Consider the following 24,963-nt stretch of genomic DNA (forward strand, 5'->3'; position numbering starts at 1 on the left):
ATATTCAAAGCCCCTCTAATGAGAATTTAAAATTTGTTTCTCTTCAAGTTTCATTTTCTTGGTCTAACCGAATCATTCTCACAATAAGTGAGAAAATAGAGACTACTACCTCTCTATATATATTTTTTAAAACAGGAGGTTAATTCGCTTGTAAGTAGTGGCTAAGTTCAGATCTGGAGACTGATCTGTTGGACTCCAAAGCACAAATTCTTTTCACGGCAAGGCCTGCCTCCAATTGACTCCATACGATCTACTTGTAAAATCATAAACGCAGGACTTTATTCATTAGGACTTAAATCCAGACTGACATAGTTTGAAAAATACAAAGAGCAAAACAAGATAAACCTAAATAAATCAATTTCAGAAATTCTTGGCATTTAAACTCAATAGGTTGGTTTAATTTTGGCTTCACGCAAGCACTTTCTTGATCTTGCTTTTTTGGGAATGTGTGTATGTTTGTGTGTAATATGTTTTTTAAAGTGAATGCAGGAGGAAAATCTCTGGGGAAGGCATTCTCCCTATTGTAAGAAATACATTATATTTTCTTTTATTATTAAATTTCACTTACATTTCTATGAAAGCAAAAACATATCAAAATGCATAAGAATTTGCTGCCTAGGAAAAAATATTATTTTTATGTGGAGAAACTGAAGATTTATATACCCTTAAAATGACAAAGAAATCGAGCTCTATATATTCGCTTTCATTTTCATAATAATCTCTACAGGATTACTGCAATTAATTTTATGTAACAAGAACAGAGGTGTTCTTTTTATTTGAGTGCAGAAAAAAGTTTAAAAAGAAGTGTGGACGCTTAAATGTAAAGTTAGTGAAAATCTATCAACGAAACCAGAAATGTTAGCAAAGTAAAATCGTCTAAGTTCTTTTTTTGGAAAGATAAGCTCTGTTTCAAGATGGATAGAAAATGTGACAATACAATGAAAATGTCTCTTGCTGTTAAAAAAACAACACCACCACAGCTCTTAACACTGTGTTGACAAAACTTCACCCAAATCATCAGCCATGCTTAGTGTTAGGGGAAAAAGCACTGGAACACTGGACTTAGATGCAGAAATAAGGATTCTGCCCCACTGTAGCTGTGTGATCTGGATATATCACTTAACCTCTCAGAGCCTTGGTTTCTCACCTATGAAACAGGAGATAATGGGTATCTACCACATAGAATGTTGAGAGATTAAAATGAAATTTACATTACATCTGTGAAAGCTCTGAGTTCAGTGTCTTCCTGACACATTGCTGATTAGTTTGTTAGATCAAAATATTCCAGATAATAGACTTTATTAATAATACCCTATTTTGGGTAGCAACTTTTAAAACAATTCATCAACTATTCGTGCACATTGCATAAATAGCTCCCTCCCAAAACTTATGGATGTTAAAACAAAGCTTGGGAGAAATCTTGACTCTACATGTAGACGAAGTAGGTTTAAGATTAAAGTTTAACTGATAGTGATTAGAAAATGAAGTGGAAATCAAATACAATTTTTATTTCTATTATACTTGGAAAATTTAATGATACAGTCTTAGACTTTAGATAATTGTTAGTATTTTTCAGTAATTTTGATATTCTCTTCAGTTCTCAATATTACATTTAAAACAGCAAATGAAAAGCATGTCAAAATTCACTTTTTTGCCTCAAAAATCTTAGCCTGTATTTCTAGATCTAGAATTATTCTTACGATGACATTTTCTCCATCTCATTTTACACCTTGCCTTTTCCTTACAAATCGTACTCTCTTTTCATCAGTGCATCTGCCCAAAACGCTCTTCTACTTGACAGTTCTATCCTACACTCGCCTCTGAGCTTCTAACAAGACATACCTCTGGGAATTGCAAAGTGCCATATTTTAAATCTCTCAGTGAGATATGCAGGTTTTCCCGTGTGATCATAAGGGATTCCTCAAATCTGAGTTTTAGAACTAATCTGTGACAACTGATAAGCACAGTATTTTCACATTAGTATATTTATGTTGTGCTAATATACTTAAACAGTATGTATGTCCATTGAGAATTTTTCTACAAATTTCTTATCAGCTTACTTTTAATTTTTAAGAAAGATATCTTACATATTTGATTGGCATTGGCTATAATTCTGTTATAGCTCTTAAACTAAATAGGCTCATACAAATTGGATGGGAGATGTAAATGTCACAGATTCTCAGTGGAATACTAGTCAGCAATAAAAAGGAACAAATTAGTAATACACACAACAACATAGATGAATCACAATTATTATAAGTTAAGTTTAAAAAGACAGACATAAAGGCTACATATTGCGTGAATCCATTCATATGACATTCTGGAAAAGGAAAAACTATTGGAACAGAAACCAGATCAGTGGTTGCCACTGGTTATCTGATCTGGAACAGAAACCAGATCAGATAACCAGAGGGATTTACTACAAAGAGGCTTGAGGAGACTTTTGGGGTGCTAGAAATATCTTAATTGTGATGGTAGTTGCATAACTGTATACATATGTCAAACTCTTCAAAGTTGCAAAACTGTATGCATTTGTCAAACTTCTCAAACTATAAACATAAAAAGAGTACTCTTTTTGGTAAGTAAATTATACCTTAATATGGCTGACTTGAAAAAATTAACTAGTTAAGGAAAAGGAAATATTTGCAGTTTTGAGTATTATATCATCTCTTTTCAGAGAATTTTATTAAAACACATTATGTGTCTATTTTTTCATCCATTTTTATTTCCAGCCCTAAATATGACACTCAAACTAGTTTTAAATAGCTAGGAGCTACCTCATTGGTCTGTTAAGGGGCTTTAGGATGAAATATTATCTAAGCATAAATATTATAAAATATTTTTAATTATAAGAAGAACATTAATGGAACTCCTATCCTAGGAATATATCATTTCTTGATTTTTATTTCATTTTCTAATCACCAGCAATTAAAGTCCTGTGCCAAGAGCTTATTGTATCTAATATTACTCAAAGGTTATCAAGGGCTGTGAAGTAAGTGGGATTAGCCTCATTTTAAAATAAGGGGAACTTGTTAGGTTCGGAACAAAGTGAATAGCAAATTTTGCAAGTCCTTCTGATTCCAAAGCCAATATTAGTAACCACCATTGCTTTATTTTGACCAGTTTAATGATAGTTCTGGTGCTTAAGGATGAGATTGTGTAAGTGTTTGGAAATAAACTGTAAGAAAAGAATTCTTCTCTTGAGGGAAAGAAGGTTTTCAAAAAGAATTGATCCTGAGTTCTGAAAACAGAATATCGGGATTCATAAATGAAGGATGTGCACTGCCATCCATCCATATTAACCATAACTCTTTGATAGAGGCTTAGTCTAATTATAGTAAAGAAAAACAGTTATTTCCAACCTCACATGAGCTTCTAGTACAACTGTGATGCCAGACTTTAGTGATATTCTTTTTGAACAAATTCTCTTTGAGATTTTACATTTATGTTTATTGCCAAACTATCATTTTCATAACTGATCAGTAGATCCAGGTACTTTATTAATTTCTTGTACTTTATTAATTCCCTATCATTTTAAATGAAAAGAGCTCAAAGGTTTCTATGTATTACTTTTTGTTTAGAAGACATATCAAACCTAAATATTTTTTTCTTGGGCGACATTTACATGTAGAAGGACAACAAAAGTTACAAACCCTTAGGAATTTGTTTTAGCTCTCATATTGGATGTGTAGTACTTTAAGTAGGTAATATGTATTTGAATCACTACCCAGCAGCTGCTCATCCATAGTGGATTTTTTTTAATGTAGCCTGCCAGAAGCGCTTACCTTTTATTCATAATTGTCTGGGTGTGCCTTCCCCACTTGAATTGAACTGTATGTACTGTGTGCTGTAGAGGTGTGCAGTTAAAATACGTTTATTCTCAGAAATATTTTAAAAATATTTTAAAATGTTTTCCTTTGCAGAATCAGACACAAGTTTGGCAGAAGGAAGTGTCAGCTGCTTAGATGAAAGTCTTGGACATAACAGCAACATGGGCAGTGATTCAGGCACCATGGGAAGTGATTCAGGTACTGCCTAACTGTTGTGTAAACCTTAAAAAGTGTGAAATAAGACGCCATATAGTGGAAACATGGGGGCTGTTCATACCCTCCCTAATGTATTTATGCAATTAAAGCAATTCTTTTCTACAGTGAAATAGTTTTGGAACTAGGCCATTCACTTTCTTTAAAAGTGTAACTTACAAAAGTCTTAGAACCAAACTCTCTAATTTTGATCCAGTACATATCTTTTTGATCTGGCATATGCCACATTCCATAGAGTCATGTCATCTATTTTATTTATGAGATCTGTTTCAATTAATTTGACTGCATTTAAATAGACTGTATTCAATTTGGTACATTTATTTACTTCCAAACTCTACTTTTTAAATTAAAGTACATTTTTAATAAAAAATTGATACTATCAATATGAGAAGTATGACTAACTAGAAGTTATATATATAAGTAAAAGAAGCCAAATTTGTATAAATATCTTTTGATATTAGGCAAAATATTTCAGTCACTAAATGAAAATTTTACCAGGTTTTTCTCAAATTACTCTCCATATCAGTTGTATATTCTACCAGCAATAAATGATGAGTGCCTCTTCCTAATTCCCCACACCTTCATTAGTACTTTCTGTTATCAGTTTTCCTGATTTGTTAGTCTGATAGATTTCAAATTGTTTCTTTCTTTTCTTTGAGTGTGTATTTCCATGACGACTACTAAGCTAAAATGTTAACATTATTAAATGTAGTGATGGGTTAGTGAGTGTCTATTATATAGCTTTCTATATTTGTCTAAGTGTTTGAAGTATTTCACAATTAAAATGAACAAATCACAAACAAAAAGAAAATGCTTTGCAAGGGGCCAGCTAAGAAGCATTGGAAAAATGATAAATTAAGAAACAAATTACTTTATTCTTCATTTGTGATTGAGTTGTTTCCCCTAAGAATATATTACGTAATTCAGATTATCCTACATTGTCAGAAGAATTAAAAAAATTGATATCCACAAGAGGCCTAAGGCGGCAAAATAGTTTATAGAAAGATGGTCATCAATCCTAAATGTTTTCCAAATTAGATTGTAGCACCTCTTTTTTCATATATCCTTTTATCACAATGACACTCCTGAATCCCTTAGAACAAATTAGTTTGAGGAAACCCAATTCACCAAATGTCATTCACAACTTTAATCTTCATTTAAAAGGGTGAATTCATTTTCTGTTCAATTCAGTCAGTGTTTATTGAGTTCTTGCCATGTGCTTATTTCTGTGGATTATATTTGTTTTTTCTATCCTTGTCATAAAATTGTTCAATTTAATAATTAACATTTCTATTACATGCTATGCTAGAACTCAAAATAGATACTCTAGCTAATATTTAACATCTTTATAGGTTGTTTAAAGTTTTTGGAGATCATGCTAATTTTCATTCGTCTAAGTAAGGGCTTTTCAACAATATCCATTCATTCAATAAATATTTAATATGTACCTTATATGTGCAGGGCATCTTGCCTATTTAGAGCTGTTAACAAATGTATTTGCTGATTTTTAGTCCTCAATGTGGCATGAAACACATGATAAATCTGAACGCAATCTACTATTGAAAAGCAAATACATTTTCAAAGGCAAATACATTTTTGAAGACAAACACATTTGAAAGAACACCTCTTGAAGTTCTAGATGGATCAGCACTTAGGAGCAAAGAATTACTTTGCCTAGTGGGTAGTCAATTTCTGAAATGGTAAAATTATGAAATTCCTTGCCCACAAGTGCCTGGTATAAGCTAAAATAGGAATCAATTCAAAAGGAGGTTTGGATAAATTGGTGAACTGTTAAACACATATTGAGGCACTGAAAAATATTACAGAATCTGCAATTGTGTTTTCATCTTTGAGGTTGACATCAGAAGGGGCTTTATTCTATATGTCCTTCCTCCTCCTCCAGAGATCATATATGGGCTATAAGGTGTGACCTAAAGCAGTCATATTCTGTTCCTTTGTGGAAGTGTTATGCCATAGTAAACATAATTACCGATACTTTTAAAGTACAAGTTTTCTAATTATATTATGAAAGACTTTTTTTTTCTGTTTCCCATTTTCAGAAAGATATACTGCCTCTCAAAAAGTGGCAATGTTTTTGGCAATACGCATTGGCCTGATATGTAGAAAGTGTTTCCTTACTATTTCAAGATAATGCCTATTAATATTTGTCCAGCTGGAATGGTGTATTTTTCTGTGGTTACATACTATAGGTAAAGGAATACTTTGTAGATTTCAAACACATGCAGTGACAGACCTTTTCTCTCCAAGAATAACTCAGCTGTCAAAATCAATGTGAGAATGAAATTTGCCACATGGTGTAGTTCCAATAGAATATTATTATTTAAGCCTTATTTGATTTTCTTTTTTGACCATTTATATGGTATAATATAATTTTAAGTCTTTAATCAATACTTGTTGTATAGGGAGGGCACAGTGTTATTCAAGCTTGTGCATATTTTAAATGCTATTTTCATTTAATTGATTATGCTTTTCAGAGAAAGCCAGAAACAAACAAACAACAAACAAACAAAAACCCAAACATTTATTTTATAAAAGAAATTGGCTTCTGGCTCATTGATACCAGCCCAGTTCTCTCCTTCTGGTGACAGAGAAGAGAAAACTCTCTTTTCATTGCTTCTGTGGATAAATTCTTCCATCCCTATGTCAGAGGATGTGATAAGGCAAGAATCAGGCTGAATATTTAGCACTCACCCAGCTTTTATTCTTTGGATGCTAGTCTCACATTGAATCCAACTCTAATTTTTTTCTGTATCCACACTGTGCTTCTTTTTAAACTTAGGGCCACCTATCAAATCTCCTAGTCTTAAATCAAAAATATGGAAGATTATTGAGCTATCTGTCTAACCAGGTATTTTTGTGTATGTAACAGCAGTGGAGTGCCCCAGACTCTGAAGTCCTTCAAGACAACAACTATATTATTGGGAGTGCCTGGCACATAATAGGTGTCCAGTCAATGTTGACTGAAGAATAAATTTGTGGTACATGCCTACTTAAGTAGCAGTAAAACCCCATGACTTCAGTTCTGAAGTTAAATTGTAAACACAATAATCCTTTTAACATTCTAACTCTTCTTAAATGTATCAGCATAATAAATGTTTAGAATGCATGAGTAATATTAATATTTTACTCATTGGTTCTATATTCTCGGGAAAGAGACTTGGGAAATCACTATATGTTTCTCTTGTTAATATTTCTTATCCAAGGATATAGTCGTAAGCATGAAAAATGGGGGAAATCATTATTAAAATGTACTCTTTTAATAGTTTACTCTGCAACTATTATGAAGGAAGCAGCATTTTATTAGTATTCTTAAAATCTATGCAAAAATGTACCTCAGATGAAATTAAACAAATAGGATTTATTGATATATTTAACAAACTTCCTAGATCAAATAAAAATTTAGTGGTAGTAAATTTCTGGGTCTTTGTTTGGACACTTTATAATGCATCTTCCTCTGCAAATATACTGGCTCTTTTGGAAAAGTTAGGTGATAAATGATCTTAATAGAGGTGAAATATCAGAGTTTTGATAGTCTATAAAAGCTACAGGGGGGTAACATTGTTCTTAAATAAATCAGAGCCTTACATAAATATAATACAAGATGACTTATTGTAAATAACGTAGAGTTCAAAACAAGCATGGAAACTTATAAAGGTCTATTTTAAATGCGTTTTTAATTTTAATTTTAAATGAGTTTTTCATAAAAATCATATTGAATGAATCAGCAGATGATCCAATGATAGCTTAAATGTATTGCATCTGCTTTTACTCATCCATACAGAAGGCAAATTTCCTGCCAGGTTAGTAGATGATCCTAAGTGGAATTTGGTGTGAATTTTCCTACCTGTTCAGATAGTACTATCACAACAAGTTAAAACCCACTCAGATAGAATTATCCAGGGGCTGAAATGGAGCCATCAGCAAGTTTTTTTGAAGTTAATGGGACTATGTTAGTTTAGTTTTATTGCAATCATTGATAAGAAAAATAAGTTATTTCATGTGTGATGAAATACTGATAAATACTGTTATTTCATTTTTTTCTTGTAATTATATAAGGCATAAGATGGGCTTTTAAATTGGTGTAATATTTGTTTTACTTCATTTCACGTTATAAGCTATGCATTTTTAGATCTTTTTCCCCTGGTAATATAGGTTAATATGGTCACTTCTAAATAAAATATATTCTATCTAAAACAAGATACATTATAATAATTTTATTTTAATATTCATTAAGTTTATGTTAGAACTTACTTTATCAGTATTTTAAATTTAAAATCCATGTTAATTGAAAATATTTTCAATATATTATACTTTGGATTTTAGAAAAAGTAGGAATATCTGGAGCCATAAACATAAGGAAGTAATAAAGATCACAAGTCACAACTAAATGGCAAAATTAGTCATAATTTAGTTTAAACCAACAAAATTATATTTTACCTTTTAAGGGAAACCTACCAATTAAAGGCTAGCATAGGAAGAGATTTTTTCCCTACTCTCTAAATATCACTTATGTACAACGTAGTTGCCTCAGATGGAAAAAGGAACTTGAGATAGATAGGGTGTCTGTGTGTGTGTGTGTGTTTGTGTGTGTGTGCTTTTTGGTATTTGATTGTCAGATAAAGTTTCTACAAATGAAAGAAAGTAGTATCAGCCGTAATACCTTCTTTTCAATAAAAAATAAGGGGAAATACGGAACTGGGAGGACTAATGATTCCTACTTTCTCAGCTCCTCTTGATTTTGTAGGTGGAAGGGCTAAGTGAAACAAGCAGGGCATAATGGCTCCACAAAGAAATGGGAAGCCTGATGCCTTAACAACCATACCTGCCAATCCGCACCACAGCCCTTTCTACAGATTTGCCTTGGCTTCACCCACTCTGCAAAAACACTCCCCCATGTTGCTCCTTCCCAGTCCTCTAATCAGTTGACTCCCTTTGCACCTCCACACCCCCAGACTCCTTCTGTGAGAGGGATCCTGGGTTGTATTCTGCAAATGTAGAGAGCAGACATTCATTGGTACAGAAAAGAGAAAATGAATTGGTTTGGACCACACGTGAAAAGGAGTTTAAAGCACAAGAAGCCTACGTTCAGTTTCAGGCTTCCTAAGCTCTGTTATTTTGTTGTCCCTTCTCTTATTTTTCTTTTCGATCTTCTTCAGATGAAGAGAATGGGGCAGCAAGAGCATCCCCGGAGCCAGAACTCCAGCTCAGGCCTTACCAAATGGAAGTTGCCCAACCAGCCTTGGAAGGGAAGAATATCATCATCTGCCTTCCTACAGGGAGTGGAAAAACCAGAGTAGCCGTTTACATTGCCAAGGATCACTTAGACAAGAAGAAAAAAGCATCTGAGCCTGGAAAAGTTATAGTTCTTGTCAATAAGGTATTCAAAGAACATATAACATTAGTTGTTCATTTTCATTGTATTATTCTGAAACTTTTACATGATGGCATTTGTGGCATTGACTCACACATGTTCAGTTTAATTAAAAGTAATGTCAAAATAAGCTCTTTATTTTATTTTTAATCCTTTTTAGGTATATGTAATATCTAAGTGATGAACCTAAAAACAGAAATTTTCCAATAAAACTAGGACATTATACCAAATAGCTATAACTTATGCAGCCCCAAAACCTGGGAGTTAGTTTTGATTCATCTGCTTCCTTTATTTCCCTTATCTGGTCACAGGTTATATTAACCCAGATATACTTTAAGGTTAACTGGCAAATTTATCATTGCAAATGAATATGAATGACCCCAAAATATCACTGGAATCAAGGATCAAATATTGTTTTTTACTTTCTCTTTAGCTGTTGACCCTTAGTCAAAGATGGCAAGTCCTCTTTATCCATAATACATATAATGCAGTTTGGAGATAAAATTAAGTGAATGTTTGGTGTCTAAATCAAGTTAAATAGATTTTAAAATGCTCAAGAAGTATATATATACACACACACACACACACATATACATATATACATATATATATATACACACACATATTACATTAAATGTAACTGAAATTTTCCTTCAATAATTTATATCTTATGATATTTGAAGGCCATCTTTATAAGTAAATATGTCTGCTTCCCTGTAGAACAAAATCTAGTTATTTGAGCTTTATTCAGATAAATGAGTTTATTAATTTATAAATATATGAATTGGGGATATGAATATTTACTATTTTATGGAACAAAAATGAGTATACTTTTCCTCCATCAGAAAGTCTTTTTTTCATTCTTATCTATTCCTTTATTAAAAAAAGCAGTAGACTGTAAAATATTCTATTTTTTATTTCTATTATGCTAAAAGTTTTAGTTACATCCTGTTTTTCAGTACTTAGAATCCATGATTTGAATGATTTCTATCATGTAGTTCCAAATGCATTTTGTGTGCATCTGCTGGGTCCAAAGAGCTCTCCTTTATACTTGTATACTCACTATTAAAACACTTTTATTTCTTTTGCTAGTAATGGTGACACATTCAAATTTGTTTGCCAATAACCTTGCATATATTCCCTTTGTACAGGATACTATTTTTTATTTTAATGAAATAGGTATGAATCCTATTTCTACCTACTGGTAGTTTGAATTAGACAAATTAGTGACTTCTCTAACTTTAATTTCTTAATCTGTAAAATGAACGAAATAATAACTACCCTGCTCTGAAATTTCAGTTGGATTATATATGGCCTAGTAATGACTCTTTCTTTCACTCTGAAATACTAGCTTTCTCCTGCTCCTTTCTCTTCACCTTCATAAGTCATGAAACTGAGTAACATAATCAGAGAGGCTCTTAAGTGCCAAGTCCAGAGAAAAGAGCCAGGTTAACTGGATTCAAAGCTACTTAAACTGATAATTTTGAAACCATTTGAGCATCTGCCATTTTCTCAAACTCAGCCTCACCATCTACCCTCCCAAAGGCTCTTCTTCCCCATTTACCTGTCTCTTTGTTAGTAATACCACCTCCTCCAAAGCATGCAGCCCCCACATCTAGGAGTTAGTTTTAATTCAACTACTTCTTTTATTTCCCTTATTTGGTCACGGGGTCATAGGCTACTAGAGTTGAAAAGGGGCTTTGAGATTCAGTTTTCTTCCTTTGCAGAATGGTTCTCTCACTTCTACAGGGTAACTTCCTAATATCAAGGAGGTCCCCCTTCTAACAAGACAGCCATTCTTTGAACAACTGACACTGTTAGAAAGCCCTATTTGTATTCATCCAAATCTGTTTCTCTGGAATCCCACAATCACCAATCACCGGTTAGAGTTCCTTCCTCTGCAACCACACGAAGTCTTAATTTTCCAGTCTAATGACAGCCCTTCACATCGAGAAGGCAGTATCATGTGGCTCCTAAGTTACATTTTTTTTTTGTCCCTTGGAATAAATGTCCACAGTTCCTTTAACTATTTTCCACATAACATGGTTTCTAAACCTGTCATCATTCCTAGTGCTCATACTCCTTCAGACATTTTTCTAGGACACTCTTAAATGCGGTGTCCAGAGTTGCACAAAATACTACAGATAAGATCTTACCAGTACAGAGCGTAGAACAGATGAGATGTGACACTCAGCTTATGACTGTGTTTGCCTCTGGCATCCACAGACTTATCTGGACCTTGTCATAAATTCAAAATCTGCCGTTCTTTTTTATTTGAAAATCTCTTAAAGTAGAACATTCTTAATTTTTGTGCAGTCAGTTTTTGAGCCTAAATTCAAATACTTAGGTTTATTTCTTTAACTATTGATCTTTTCAAGTCTCATATTTTTGTATGTGTCTAATGCATCTTTCTTTCTATAATATTCCCTTCTCCTCTCAATGCTATATTCTAGCCAGGAATCTTTCATTGCACTGGATCTAGGTGATTCTTAGGAATGCACATTTATGGCTATGTTTAAATGTTAATTGATCCTTATTAATTATTCACATTCACTGCATTGTTGTGTGGACACCTGGGGACTTGACTCTAATTCCTTAGCGCTTTTCTATCATTTCTCTCCTTAGAATTACTAGAAATCCCTCCACTAATTCTTCCATCTATGTCATAATTGTTTACTATACCATCTTTTTGAATTTTAAATTAATTTCAGTTTTAATTCTTTTTGATTGAGTCAGAACACCTTTGGCCCAATAAGTCTATGTAACCTGAATCCTGTGTTTGGCACAACAACAAGATATTGTTACCCTTGATCTAGAAAAGAGAAATGCTGTTCTTTAAAACCATTTACTTTCATCTCCCTTCCTCCGTCCTTTCCAAAGTTATAGCCTTCAAATGCAGAGAGAAATGAAAACACCACCTGTGTTCCCAGACTTTCCATTTCCTATCTAGGGCTTCAACATCATGAGAGATAAATCCCAGGTTCCTTCAGATGCTGCAATGCAGCCCCATATGATTCAGCAGAAGTGGGTAGCAGTTGGGTTTGATTAGTCTTGGCAGGCACTCTGTCACATCTCAGGAAAACGCTCCAAGAGGACCACACACCTCCCAATTAGCCATGTCAGACTTGCATCTGGCTTTCTCTGTGTCCTTCAGTAGGAAGTCAACACCACCCAGAGCAAGTATCAGGATTTCCAGCACCTGCTATCTCCTGTGACAACTTATTTTTGTTCTGTACATCAGAAGGTGCTGCTTCTTTTGAAGATTTTTGACTCACCTTTTATGGGCAGAATTTTGTGGTGCAATGTCACTCCATAATACAGAGATTCTTAATTAAATCATTCAGCATGAGTGTATTTAAAGACAAATCAGATTCAGATCTTGTCCTCAAGGAATATAGTCTAGAAGAGAGATGAGAGATATATGTTGATAATATGATAATTAATATTTTATTGTACTTTATAAAGCACTCTCAAATATATTATCTTATTAAATCTACACAGCAACCCCATAAGGTAGTCTTTATTATTCTCATTTTTTCCTATCAGAAAACTGCAGTTTCAAGACTTTAATTGGCAATTCAGGGATGATCCAGCCAAGAAACAACAGAAATGAGACATGAACTTTTATCTTCTGAGTCGACTGGTCTTCCTTTGCCACTGCACCCTCCTTCTAGAATAAAAGGATGGGTGAAATATCAGGGAAATTTTAGTACTGACAATATGGCACCCTCTATTTCATTTCATTTTCACAACCCTATAATAGGTTAACATTATCCTCATTTTACTAATCTGGAAAATGAGAGCATTGAGATGATTCAGACCTTGTCCAAGGTATACAAGAAGTAAGTGGCCAGAGTAGCTGTTTTCAGGGCTTTCTTCCTTCTCCATCATGCTATCTCTTTCCACTAAACTTAATTTCCATTCTTTTCCTCAGAAGTCTTCTGTCTTGCATAAGTGGAATGGAAAGAATACTTCCAGAAAATGATTCAGGAATGGCTTTGTGGAAGAGAGAGAGAAGAGTAGAACCATGGCTCTCAAATTTTAAAGGCTTAAAAGTCATTAAAGTGAAAGTTTCAAGCCTCTGTCCCCATAGATGGTCCCTAGATTCAGTAATTCTTGAGTGGGACTTAGGAGTCAGCATTTTCCAAACTTCTCAAGTGTTTTTGTAACAGGTAGATCAGAGAGACTTTACTTTGGAAAAAAAAAAGAAAGAAAGAAAGGAACGAAGTGAAAGTTTTTCTTCTTACTCTTTCTACCCTTTCCACCTTGTGGTTAGGTAATGTTCTTTTCCACTCACCAACTTAATTACTGATTTTAAGTCCACTTTGCTTCATTAGAATTTATGGATTTCATTTTAACTCTTCCCCACCCCTTCTTCTAGCCCCCCAGACATCTACTTTTGGAAGCCTCCATCATTTCCACTAAATAACAATGTAAACCAGTGTTCTTCATAAGGTGTTCCCTTGAGCCAGGGGGATCAACCATTCCTTATGTAACACCTAAGTGGGGCTTACCTCAAGTAAAAAGATGAATACCACAAACCCTACAGACTAGGAGAAAGATAACCACTGATTGCATTTCCAGTAGAAATATGAAGAGTGAAGAATATAATGGGCATTCTTTGAAGCTTGCCCTTGAAACTCTTCTTGCCAACTCTCCATTTGCCATATTGTACACTGCTGGGCTTCCATTGCATAAATCTTTCTAGGGTATGACCTTCAAGATGGCCTTGTATTTTTTCCCCTAATCCAGAAGGTATTTTGAGTGACTAGTAATGTGTAGCATTGAGGTGTCAACCCAGCTACCTTTAGCAGATGTTACAATGTACAGAATCAGCTGAAAAGGACCAGAAGTTTCCACTTCTTTTGCCAAGTCTACTTGTGGGTTTGTTCTTGCTCAGCCATCACAGCTATTTCAGCAGCTCATTTCTTCACTTCACATCTGTTCTCCTAGTCAATGCTCTAACTCCTCACTTGTGGTTCCCTCATTCTTCAAGTCCTGTGGGCCTGTTGCTTCTGGTCTAATCCAAAACAAACAACAGGAATAAATCACTTCAGCAGTACAACTTGTAGGGATCCTGTAAACTGTTATACTACATGTAAAATACTCTGCTTGATGGTTGTAGCCCTTTATAACCTGGCCCTGTTCTACAAATTTAAAAATGTATTTTTTATTCAACCTTAGCTTCAGTTTATCTTTTCACTGACTCATGGCTTACTAGATTCAAATTCCTTCAAATTCCCCTTTTTTGAGTGGTCAGTTGCTTCTTGTCTTAACTGTCACTTTGTGTGTTTTCTAGGGGTGCATTATTACATTGTGTTGTAATAATTTGTCTTGCTTTGTTTAGTCTTGGTCTGTATGCTCAGCTAGACAGAGTTCCTCAAAGTTGTCAACCATATCTTAAACATCTTTATGTCCCAGACATAAATGCCTATACCTAACAAGGGTATAATAAATACTTATTGACAGATGAATGAAAGGAATGATGAGAAAGTTGTTATGCCTGATTCACCGATGATGTAAATACCTCTTTTATTGCTGGATGCCAAACAAGCCTCTGATCAACACACCTTTGGCTTTGACTAACTTTCTCTCTTTTAAAAAATCTTCGCGCTTTTTTTTAAGGTACTGTTAGTTGAACAGCTCTTCCACAAGGAGTTCAAACCATTTTTGAAGAAATGGTATCGTGTTATTGGATTAAGTGGTGATACCCAACTGAAAATATCATTTCCAGAAGTTGTCAAGTCGTGTGATATTATTATCAGTACAGCTCAAATCCTTGAAAATTCCCTCTTAAACTTGGAAAATGGAGAAGATGCTGGTGTTCAATTGTCAGGTCAGTTTAAATGTTTATTTTTTAAAAAAAATTAATAGTAATATTAATGATAACAAGTCTATATTTGTTAATTTTTTAAATGTCTATAAAAATTAACTTTGGTTTAAATTGTCTTTTATTGCTTATGGTTTTATTAAAATCCTTCTACTTCCTGGAGGAAACAAAAAAATAAGTTTTTAATTAGACTACTTTATTCTGCATAAGAATACCATTATTAAGGCAAGCACTCGCTGAACTTTCCATTTATTCTGACAAGTTCCTTTATTTGCTAGTGAATGTTGTTAGATCTGCTTCCAGGAAACATAGAATAAAAATACAAACCTTGTGTTTTGTGGGATATAGGATGAGAACGTAGGATAAAGAAGGGGAAAAAAGTAAAAATAATTTATAGTAACTAAATGCAATGTTAAAACAAGGCAAAATTTTCCCTCTTTAAATAGTGTGGTTTTCACTTGATAAAATAAAAATAAAATTCACCAACCTAAAATTAAATATTTTATTAAAGAACAAAAGTATAATCCTGAGATTTGTTTTATAATAAGCCAGGATGTGAATTCCACATCTAATGCTTTTTAGCTCTGCAAACTTTCTGAATCTTATCTATTAAAGAAGGAGAATATCTAACAGGGAGTTTCATGATTAGTATATATGAACTTCTATGTGTACAGGTGCTAGTGTAGTTGGATCTCCCTCCTGAAAACTGGAAGTGGATTGCTCTTGTGTCCTGCCCAAGAGAAGGCACCCCCAAGGCAGCTCAATTACTGGTCTAAAGTTATTTTCTCACTGTAGTGTGCTGGTATGGAGAAATGAACTCTTTGAATTTTCTTTGAAGACTTTTCCCTCATCATCATTGATGAATGTCATCACACCAACAAAGAAGCAGTGTATAATAACATCATGAGGCATTATTTGATGCAGAAGTTGAAAAACAATAGACTCAAGAAAGAAAACAAACCAGTGATTCCTCTTCCTCAGATACTGGGACTAACAGCTTCACCTGGTGTTGGAGGGGCCACAAAGCAAGCTAAAGCCGAAGAACACATTTTAAAAGTAAGTCATAATTTTATGTATAACCAATGAAAGCAAAGCTAAAACAAATGCCAGGACTTCTTGGTCTTGTTCAATAAGGTTGAGTTCAAGTGTTGTGATCATGAGTTAAGTGAAATCTGTTTGCTTTAGTACAATAAATATACTAAGTCTTCTATAAAATACGAATATGCCTTAATAAATATCAATGACACAAAACAATATCATAAAAATGATGGAGAGTGATATAATTAATGCGAAGTTGAGACAAATAGAATGCCTTCTTTGAACATCTACTCTTATAGTTAAACTTAATGATCTACTTGATATAGAAATATGCATAAACCGTGAAAGTTTCTCGTTGTCACACATGATAAAGTCTTACTCTAAGAGTTTCAAAACTACGTTTTCTGTGTTTCATATGTGATTCTAGGAACCGAGGTAATTCAAATCAAAGGGAAATAGGGATATGAAGATCTTTAAAGATGAGCTTGTCAGCGGCCCCAAAATGGTAACACCGCGTACAGTACTACTGTTAAACTTGAGTGTTAAATAAATCATAGTAGCCCAAGAAGTATTTTGGTACCAAGGCAATTGCATTTGAATTTTAAGTCCCTTACTTCAAGTTGAATTCAACACAAATTATGTAGAGTAGACACAACATTCAGAGATGCAATTATAGACTCCAAAATATAATTTATTACTGGGATTAAGGACTAATTCCAGTCTAATAATCCAGAAACAAGGCTGAGGATGCTCCCAGCTTTTGCATTGCCTGCTTTATGTGTAGAAGAAGGTGGTAGTATGATCCATGGATGTCAAGATGATTTTTGACATACCTCATGTAACTTGGTTATCTCAAAATCATTCTCTGTCAATGATGGTAAATTGTTATACTCTTTCCATGTCAGTTTTCCACCTGGAAAATGGAATTTAAGGAATGAATATCAATACACCTTTTTCTCTGGAATTATCCACCAACTTGATTTAGAAGCTCCTTTTTCCTGTATTTGGACAAATGTTACTGATTGTTGGTTAGTAAGATCCATAATAAAACAATGTTAAAATGCTATATTTAGCAAGCAATGCTACATATTACTTGCATGAAATTTTGTACTACATATTTATACTACAATTTAATGCCACATATTTTTTATATGAAAAATAATTCTACACTGAATAAAGTGAATGGGAAAAATAATTGCATAAATATTAAAAAATGTCTCTTTTCCAGCTATGTGCCAATCTTGATGCATTTACTATTAAAACTGTTAAAGAAAACCTTGATCAACTGAAAAACCAAATACAGGAGCCATGCAAGAAGTTTGCAATTGCAGATGACACCAGAGAAGTATGTGCTCAACGTTTTATATCTATTTGATTGGCAATACCACATTCAGTTGAAAGATGGCAAAGGCTATTTTATACTGACCATCTGAACAATATTATTTAAAAATTTTAGCAAACAAGTTTCAGGGTTTTTTTTTAATTGATGTTAGGCAGTGAAGCACTACAGTGAATTCTCCCCTCTAGTCCTCTTTTAGTTTGCTAATTTACATGAGGAATAGCTCATTCATTATTTGCTACATATGAGTTATGAGGGACAGTGGGGGGCGATGAGCAGGGGGTTGTATAACTAAGCTGGAGGGGTTATGACAGTTCGTTTTAGCCTTTTTAATTTTCTTGGTGAATTCCAGGATTGATTTTCTGATATGCCACAGAGCCATTTTGTTGCTATCAAATTACATTTGGCCATGATAATGGGAATCCTACCTAATTTGCATACTTGCATATTTACTTGCTTAGGAAAACAGTGCAATGGTAAAGAAGTGAAATATTTACTTTAATGATACCTTTCTGATGAATTTTTCAGGAATTATAAAAATAAACTGAGAGTCAATTTGGACATTATGGCCAGTAAATTATGTCAATACTTTATTTTGTAAAATTTAGAAAGCGTTACAAATTCTGGCCATATGTACTTGATAATACCATTGAAAATAAGAATGTTGGGATCAAATGATATGATATATGAATAGTAGATAAAACAAGATTGAAATATAGTAGGCACTAAACCAATGTTAGTAACTAGCCTCCGTATATCTCTTTTTTTTAATTCTAAAAAAGACTGCTATCTCTTCCAGCTGTGCTATTACAGTTGAATATATTTTATTCACTTTCCCTTTTTTGTTACTTATTTGGTTTTAAATGATAATTTTAAATGCATATTTCTACTCATTAAGATTTTCAAAACTACATTTCTCAGGTACATTTTTAAAAGAATTTGCCATTTTTTAAACTTACTTTAATTTTTTAGATACTTTGAAGCATAACATACATACAGAAAAGTACAAATGCATATGTGTACTGATTGCTGAATTTTCATAAACTGAATACACATATGTAAACAAAATCCAAATCAAGAGACGACACATTGCCAGTACCCCAAAAGCTCCTGGTTCCCCCTTCCAGTCACCATGCCCCAGGGGTCACCACTATCTTGACTTCTCAAACAAAAATGAGTTTTCACTGATTCTGAACTTTATATAAATGGAATCATATAGCATGCACTCCTTTATTTCTGGCTTTTATTCAGACTGTACTTCAACTTTTTATTTTGGTCGAAATAATACTGAAACCCAGTTTTACAAAGGGGGAATGTTTCTTAAATTACATTGTAAGCTTTCTAAATAATTGTGGCATTAATGCAATGTGTGTTTTCTAAGTTACCTTTAACATACAAGGTTTATATCATTCATTAACTTTACTTTCATTAACTTTTTAAGTTGGAGATTACAGCAGAGGTAACAAGGTGTTGGTGTGGGTGTGGCTTGATGGCAGACTTAAAAGAGAAGCTGACAAAAATAAATGTACAGACAAGTGATGGGACACTAACCTGTTACTTTGTCTAAACAAAGATTCCAAATCAGATTTATTATAACCTAGAAATTATTTTAACAAAAGTAATGTTATTCTTTTAACAATAAGAATATATAAAAATAAGTGTGTACTTTATTTTTAGGATCCATTTAAAGAGAAACTTCTAGAAATAATGACAAGGATTCAAACTTATTGTCAAATGAGTCCAATGTCAGATTTTGGAACTCAACCCTATGAACAATGGGCCATTCAAATGGAAAAAAAAGGTAATTTAGGTTTGGACCTAACAGTTTATCCTATGTTTATGCCAAGATTTCAGATGACTATATCACAGATTCCCCCAAGAAATTAAAAGCAAAAGTAGTTCCAAATAGAATTTCTGTGTTCTGTGTAGGACAAGTATAATAAACATGTTCTAATTCCTTTTCTAAGAAAAGAGATTCCAATATTATCCAATTTTCTCTTTGTCTCCAGAGTCTTATATTTATTGTATATTTAAGGTATTGAGATAAATATTAATAGCTCTGTCTCCAAAGGCAAACTCAACTAACATATTTTCATGCCATTCCTCTGTGCATCAGCTACATGTTTTTGCTCAGGCAGAACTCAAGCAGCAAGTCTAGGAGTTGGAAAACTTGCCCTGTTTCAGAGCTCAGGACACATTTTGGGCCTTAACTTGCCCATTTTAAAACCAAGCCAGTTTTGGAGTTAGTAACATAAATATATTCAAGTCCATGGCACAATTTTAGGAGGTTTATATGCTTATTATTTCACTTACATAATATATTTTTTCACAGCTGCAAAAGAAGGAAATCGCAAAGACCGTGTTTGTGCAGAACATTTGAGGAAGTACAATGAGGCCCTGCAAATTAATGACACAATTCGAATGATAGATGCATATAATCATCTTGAAACTTTCTATAATGAAGAGAAAGATAAGAAGTTTGCAGTCACAGAAGATGATAGTGATGAGGGTGGTGATGATGAGTATTGTGATGGTGATGAAGATGAGGATGATTTAAGGAAACCTTTGAAACTGGATGAAACAGATAGATTTCTCATGACTTTATTTTTTGGTAAGATTCAAATGGTCTCATCCATTTACCTTTTCAACATGAAGTTACTGCTTCTCATAAGCTCTCCAAAAAGAGAAATATGTTTTGAAAGACAAAATCCCACTCAGATTGGAACTATTTCTAATTATATGACCAGATTAACTACCAGTTGTATGATCACAGTCAGTCATTTGGTCATTCAGTTCTATTGCCAAAACAATTGTAATGAATTTATTTATTAAACCATCCTAATTATTAGATATAGTGCAAGATTGTAGATGAGCCACAATTCATGAAACCTTCTAGTGTAATTTGTTGTATGCTTTACTAAACTTTTCTTTCAAGTAGTTTTAAAATTAATTAATTTTTAATCAACAAAACTGGATTTTTTTTGGTGTACAAAATGTTTGATATATCTATACATTGTGGAATGGCTAAATAAAGCTTGTTAACATATCAACTGTAATTATTTCTTAAAGAAAACAATAAAATGTTGAAAAAACTGGCTGAAAACCCAGAATATGAAAATGAAAAGCTGACCAAATTAAGAAATACCATAATGGAGCAATATACTAGGACTGAGGAATCAGCACGAGGAATAATCTTTACAAAAACACGACAGAGTGCATATGCACTTTCCCAATGGATTACCGAAAATGAAAAATTTGCTGAAGTAGGAGTCAAAGCCCATCATCTGATAGGAGCTGGACACAGCAGTGAGTTCAAACCCATGACACAGGTATAAATATCCTTTTGGACTTCTTTTCTTTTCTTTCTCTTCTTTTCTTCTTCTCTTCTCTTCTGTTCTCTTATCCGCTTCTCTTCTCTTCTCCTCTTCTTCTTTTCTTTCAGACGAGGTCTCCCTCTGTCACTCAGGCTGAGGAGCAGTGGCATGATCAAGACTCACTGCACCCTTGACCTCCTAGGCTCAAGCAATCCTCCAGCCCCAGCCTCCCAAACAGCTGGGACTCTAGGTGTGCACCACCACACCCAACTAATTTTTTTATCTTTTTTGTAGAAAAGGGGTCCCACTATCTTGCCCTGGCTTGTCTTAAACTCCTGGGCTCAAGCCATCCTTCTGCCTCTGCATTCCAAAGTATTGGGATTATAGGCATGAGCCACTGAGCTCAGCCTGAACTTCTTTTCTTACGCTGTTATTACTCTTCTCAAATTGTTTTTAGTCTTTTTCTACCAATCCTCTCACTATCCACAAATACATTTACAGGATAAAACATGTGTTCTTGAAATAAAATCTAAGTCTAATAGCAACCAAATCTGTGGTTTTTGAAAGGTTACATGTTGTTTTAGGAGTCATTTTTCCCACATAATAATTGGAAGAACTTTCTAAGTTTCCCTTGCAAAAATGAGTGACAGGTAAACTTAATAACAAAGTTCAGAAATGATTGCAATGTAGTATCAAGTGGAAAATTCAAACTCTCACAAAAATGTGTGCATTATAACTAGAACTATGCAAAATACGTTTACATAGAACGAGACCTATAGGGAAACTTGGAAAAATTAAAGAATTTGATACATTAGAGATTTTGGATTCTGATAAGTAGGTTTTCTTTTCCTTTTTAAGGTGTTTTGTTTTATTTTGTTTACATGCTGCTTACTGTGAGCATAGTAAAAAACACGGGTAAGAAAAAAAGGCACTTGTAGACATAACAAGCATGCATAAAGCAATGATGTCTTGTTAGAGTAAAATATTCTTCTGAGGGATAAGGTCATATTGACCTGAGTCTTTCTGGACAAATGAATACTTCCTTTCTATTATAGTTATCACTATTCAAGCCAATGGAGCAAATTAATTCTGTTTCAGTGTTTGCTGGGAAAAAATTCTTGAAATGGTTACTACAACTCTTTATATACCCTCTACGTGCACTCCTGTGAGCACTGCCAATAAAATTAATGCCAGAGAAAGTATTATTTTCCTTAGGTAACAAGTTTGCTTCCTTCTTTTTGATGAGACGTAGTTTGCTTAGTATGTTTTTCTTTTTGCCTTAGCTTCCAGAAAGCTAGCAGGCAAAATTCAAGTTTAGTCTCACAGCGTCTGTGTTGATTCTTATGAGTTCTGTTTTTAAATTTCTTTTATATTAGCTTTAGCATTATGACTTTCATTGTAAGACAGCTAAGCTTCTCTTTAAAAAGACGTAGAGTGCAAATGAAAAGCCTATGTTCAAGCTACTTTCTGCTCCTTATTCATTTCAAACCTAGGGGCTATGTGCCAAAATTCAGAACATATTCCCTTCCTTCCCCACTCCTTGCATCCTCACCTTGTAAACTGGGGTGGACAAACTCCTTAGCAATGGTGTTAGGCATCTACGTGATGTGACTTGAAGATCTGACACTGTCTGGAATTTTTGTTATTAAAGTTACTCCTTCAAATTAAGACACAGGCATCTTCTACTAAAACCTAAGGACATGTAAGTTTTTATCGGGAGATATGAGGGCAGGAGGGAGAAATTTTCGGAGAAGACTCAAAAGAGGCCTTTCTACAGGGTCCTCCAACAGTTAGGAGTCAACTAAGGACTCACGCTCCTCTGAGAAGAAAGGGAAGGGGATGGAAGAACATAGTTTTGGTCTGGCAGCTTTATTTTTGTTTAATGTATGGGGGCAAAACACAGTGTGGATGTGCACCAAATGCCAACTGGACCAACAGCTTTGATGAGAGTGGTTATGAAAATAAAACCACATTGTCCATATCAAGCTAGGTTTGTGCTCACTCATTTCTCCCATGTAAGGATAAGAGGGCGTATTTTAATTTATTTATATTGACTTTCAAAATTCAGACTTTTTTCATTTGAAAATAGTTTTAATTACAGTTGTATAACCTCTTCTTTTATTTTTATTTATATTATCCGTTTGAATCAAGAATATATTTACCTCATTCAAAATTAATAAGGCACAAGGCATACCACTGACCTCTGGTCTTCCAGCTCCCCTCCCTAGATGCAGCCAATGTTTTCAGTTTCTCTTGTGTCCTTTTAGGAATATTCCATAGCTTCTCACTCAAATGGTTCTTAAAGTGACCAAATGCATATAAGTGTGCATTTTGTCTGTAACTGAAAACAATATATCAAAGAATCTCTGCATCTTATCCTCTAAATATTAAAGATTCTGAAGTTAATGTAGTGGGGGAAAAGCCCATTTTATTTTCTGATTGTCATATTCTCTTCTCAACCGACAGCTCCTCCTTTCTTCCTCTGGAGTCACCCATCAGTTTATTTCCTTGGCATAAAATATAGTCTTCCCACCTCCAGACTGGATGATGGAAATATTTTTGTTATTGTGTGGTAATCCCAGATTGGAAATCAAATGTTGTCTCACCATTATGTCTTTGTTCAATGCCAAAAACAGATGGCAACAAATCCATGTATGATCTAATCCTTTGATTTACACTGACCAGTTGCAATTTATTATTTCTTCCTCTAATTAGAAGATTTTAATGTGTTTAGCATCACAAAATTTAATTTATTAAAATGTTTCTACAGAATGAACAAAAAGAAGTCATTAGTAAATTTCGCACTGGAAAAATAAATCTGCTTATCGCTACCACAGTGGCAGAAGAAGGTCTGGATATTAAAGAATGTAACATTGTTATCCGTTATGGTCTTGTCACCAATGAAATAGCCATGGTCCAGGTACGTTCAAATATCTTTACTTATTATGTTAATTTTTATTTGTGTGTTCCTATTTTAATTGCTTTCTTTTAGTTAAACAGCACAAAACATCTTTTTAGTTTTTAAAACAAAGCCCTTTTCCTGTTAAAAGAGCATTTTAAAAATGCTGTGCACTATTGCCTTTCATATTGCTGTAAATTCATATGATAACCAGATACCTGTTGTATGTTTAAACAACAACTCCTCTTTGGCTATTTCTGTACCCTAAGGCTTTTTTCCAGGACCATGACACCAGCCCCATTTCTAAGAGTCAAAAGCAGCCTTCTCATTCCTAGGATGTCTGTGACTGGACAAGGAATCTAACGTACGCTGTCCCACAATTGTCTGATGAAGTAACATGCCCAAACCTGAGGGAGCCCTGCTGTTTCTGCATTTCACTCCCTTATCCTTTCCAATTTCCTGTATGTTTAGAAGTTTTCATGATAAAATGTTGGTTGGGGGCAGACTTATAAATGCAAAAGTAAATAAAAGAGTGAGATGTTCTGTTTTCATTCAGATTTCACGTTCTCTCTTACCCACCTGTGTTAATGGAATTATTGTAACCTTCTGTTGAGTAGGCATAGGTTTATGCTGATTAATATACTATTCTTCCTATAAAATTAACTGAAGGGTTTTTAAAATAATTTAAATTGCATCCTTGAATAAAAGGTAAGTCATAGAAGACTAAGATAACCAGACTGCCATCAAATTAGCAAATAATTTTATTTCAGGAATTTATTTGTAAGTCAGTGATAAACTTAGTAATAAAACTTAGAATACATTTTTCCTTGAGGATAATTTTATAGTTGATAGGCTCCTGGGCCAGGCCACAGAAGTTTCTATTAGTCAAAATATACCTGAATATCACTTTCTTAAAGAGGCTTGTAGAAAGTTATCAACATGTTAAATATATTCCCATGGGAAAATGTGCTAAGACTGTAGTGTAGGATGCCAGAAACTGACCTGCCTTCTCACCGGCCCTGGTATCCAGGTCAGAGATGACACTTCTCTCCATTCATTCCTCCCAGCTTCCTACCAAGAAAGACGACTCCTCAGTCCACGTCATTGA

At 33.9% G+C, this 24,963-nt stretch overlaps 1 protein-coding gene across 1 annotated transcript in view; it reads left to right on the forward strand.

Annotated features, from left to right (window-relative positions):
• IFIH1 (interferon induced with helicase C domain 1) overlaps positions 1 to 24,963 on the forward strand; it is a 51,800-nt gene that overhangs the window by 21,206 nt on the left and 5,631 nt on the right. The window contains exons 4-12 of the mRNA XM_011947087.1: positions 3,924 to 4,028; positions 9,221 to 9,441; positions 15,061 to 15,271; positions 16,104 to 16,321; positions 17,532 to 17,648; positions 19,320 to 19,443; positions 19,975 to 20,253; positions 20,712 to 20,971; positions 23,727 to 23,876. Of these exons, the coding sequence (XP_011802477.1) occupies positions 3,924 to 4,028; positions 9,221 to 9,441; positions 15,061 to 15,271; positions 16,104 to 16,321; positions 17,532 to 17,648; positions 19,320 to 19,443; positions 19,975 to 20,253; positions 20,712 to 20,971; positions 23,727 to 23,876 (1,685 nt within the window). The remainder of the gene's footprint in view (positions 1 to 3,923; positions 4,029 to 9,220; positions 9,442 to 15,060; positions 15,272 to 16,103; positions 16,322 to 17,531; positions 17,649 to 19,319; positions 19,444 to 19,974; positions 20,254 to 20,711; positions 20,972 to 23,726; positions 23,877 to 24,963) is intronic.

Source organism: Colobus angolensis, unplaced genomic scaffold (genome assembly GCF_000951035.1).
Source record: "Colobus angolensis palliatus isolate OR3802 unplaced genomic scaffold, Cang.pa_1.0 Scaffold259, whole genome shotgun sequence".
Classification (NCBI taxonomy): Eukaryota; Metazoa; Chordata; class Mammalia; order Primates; family Cercopithecidae; genus Colobus; species Colobus angolensis.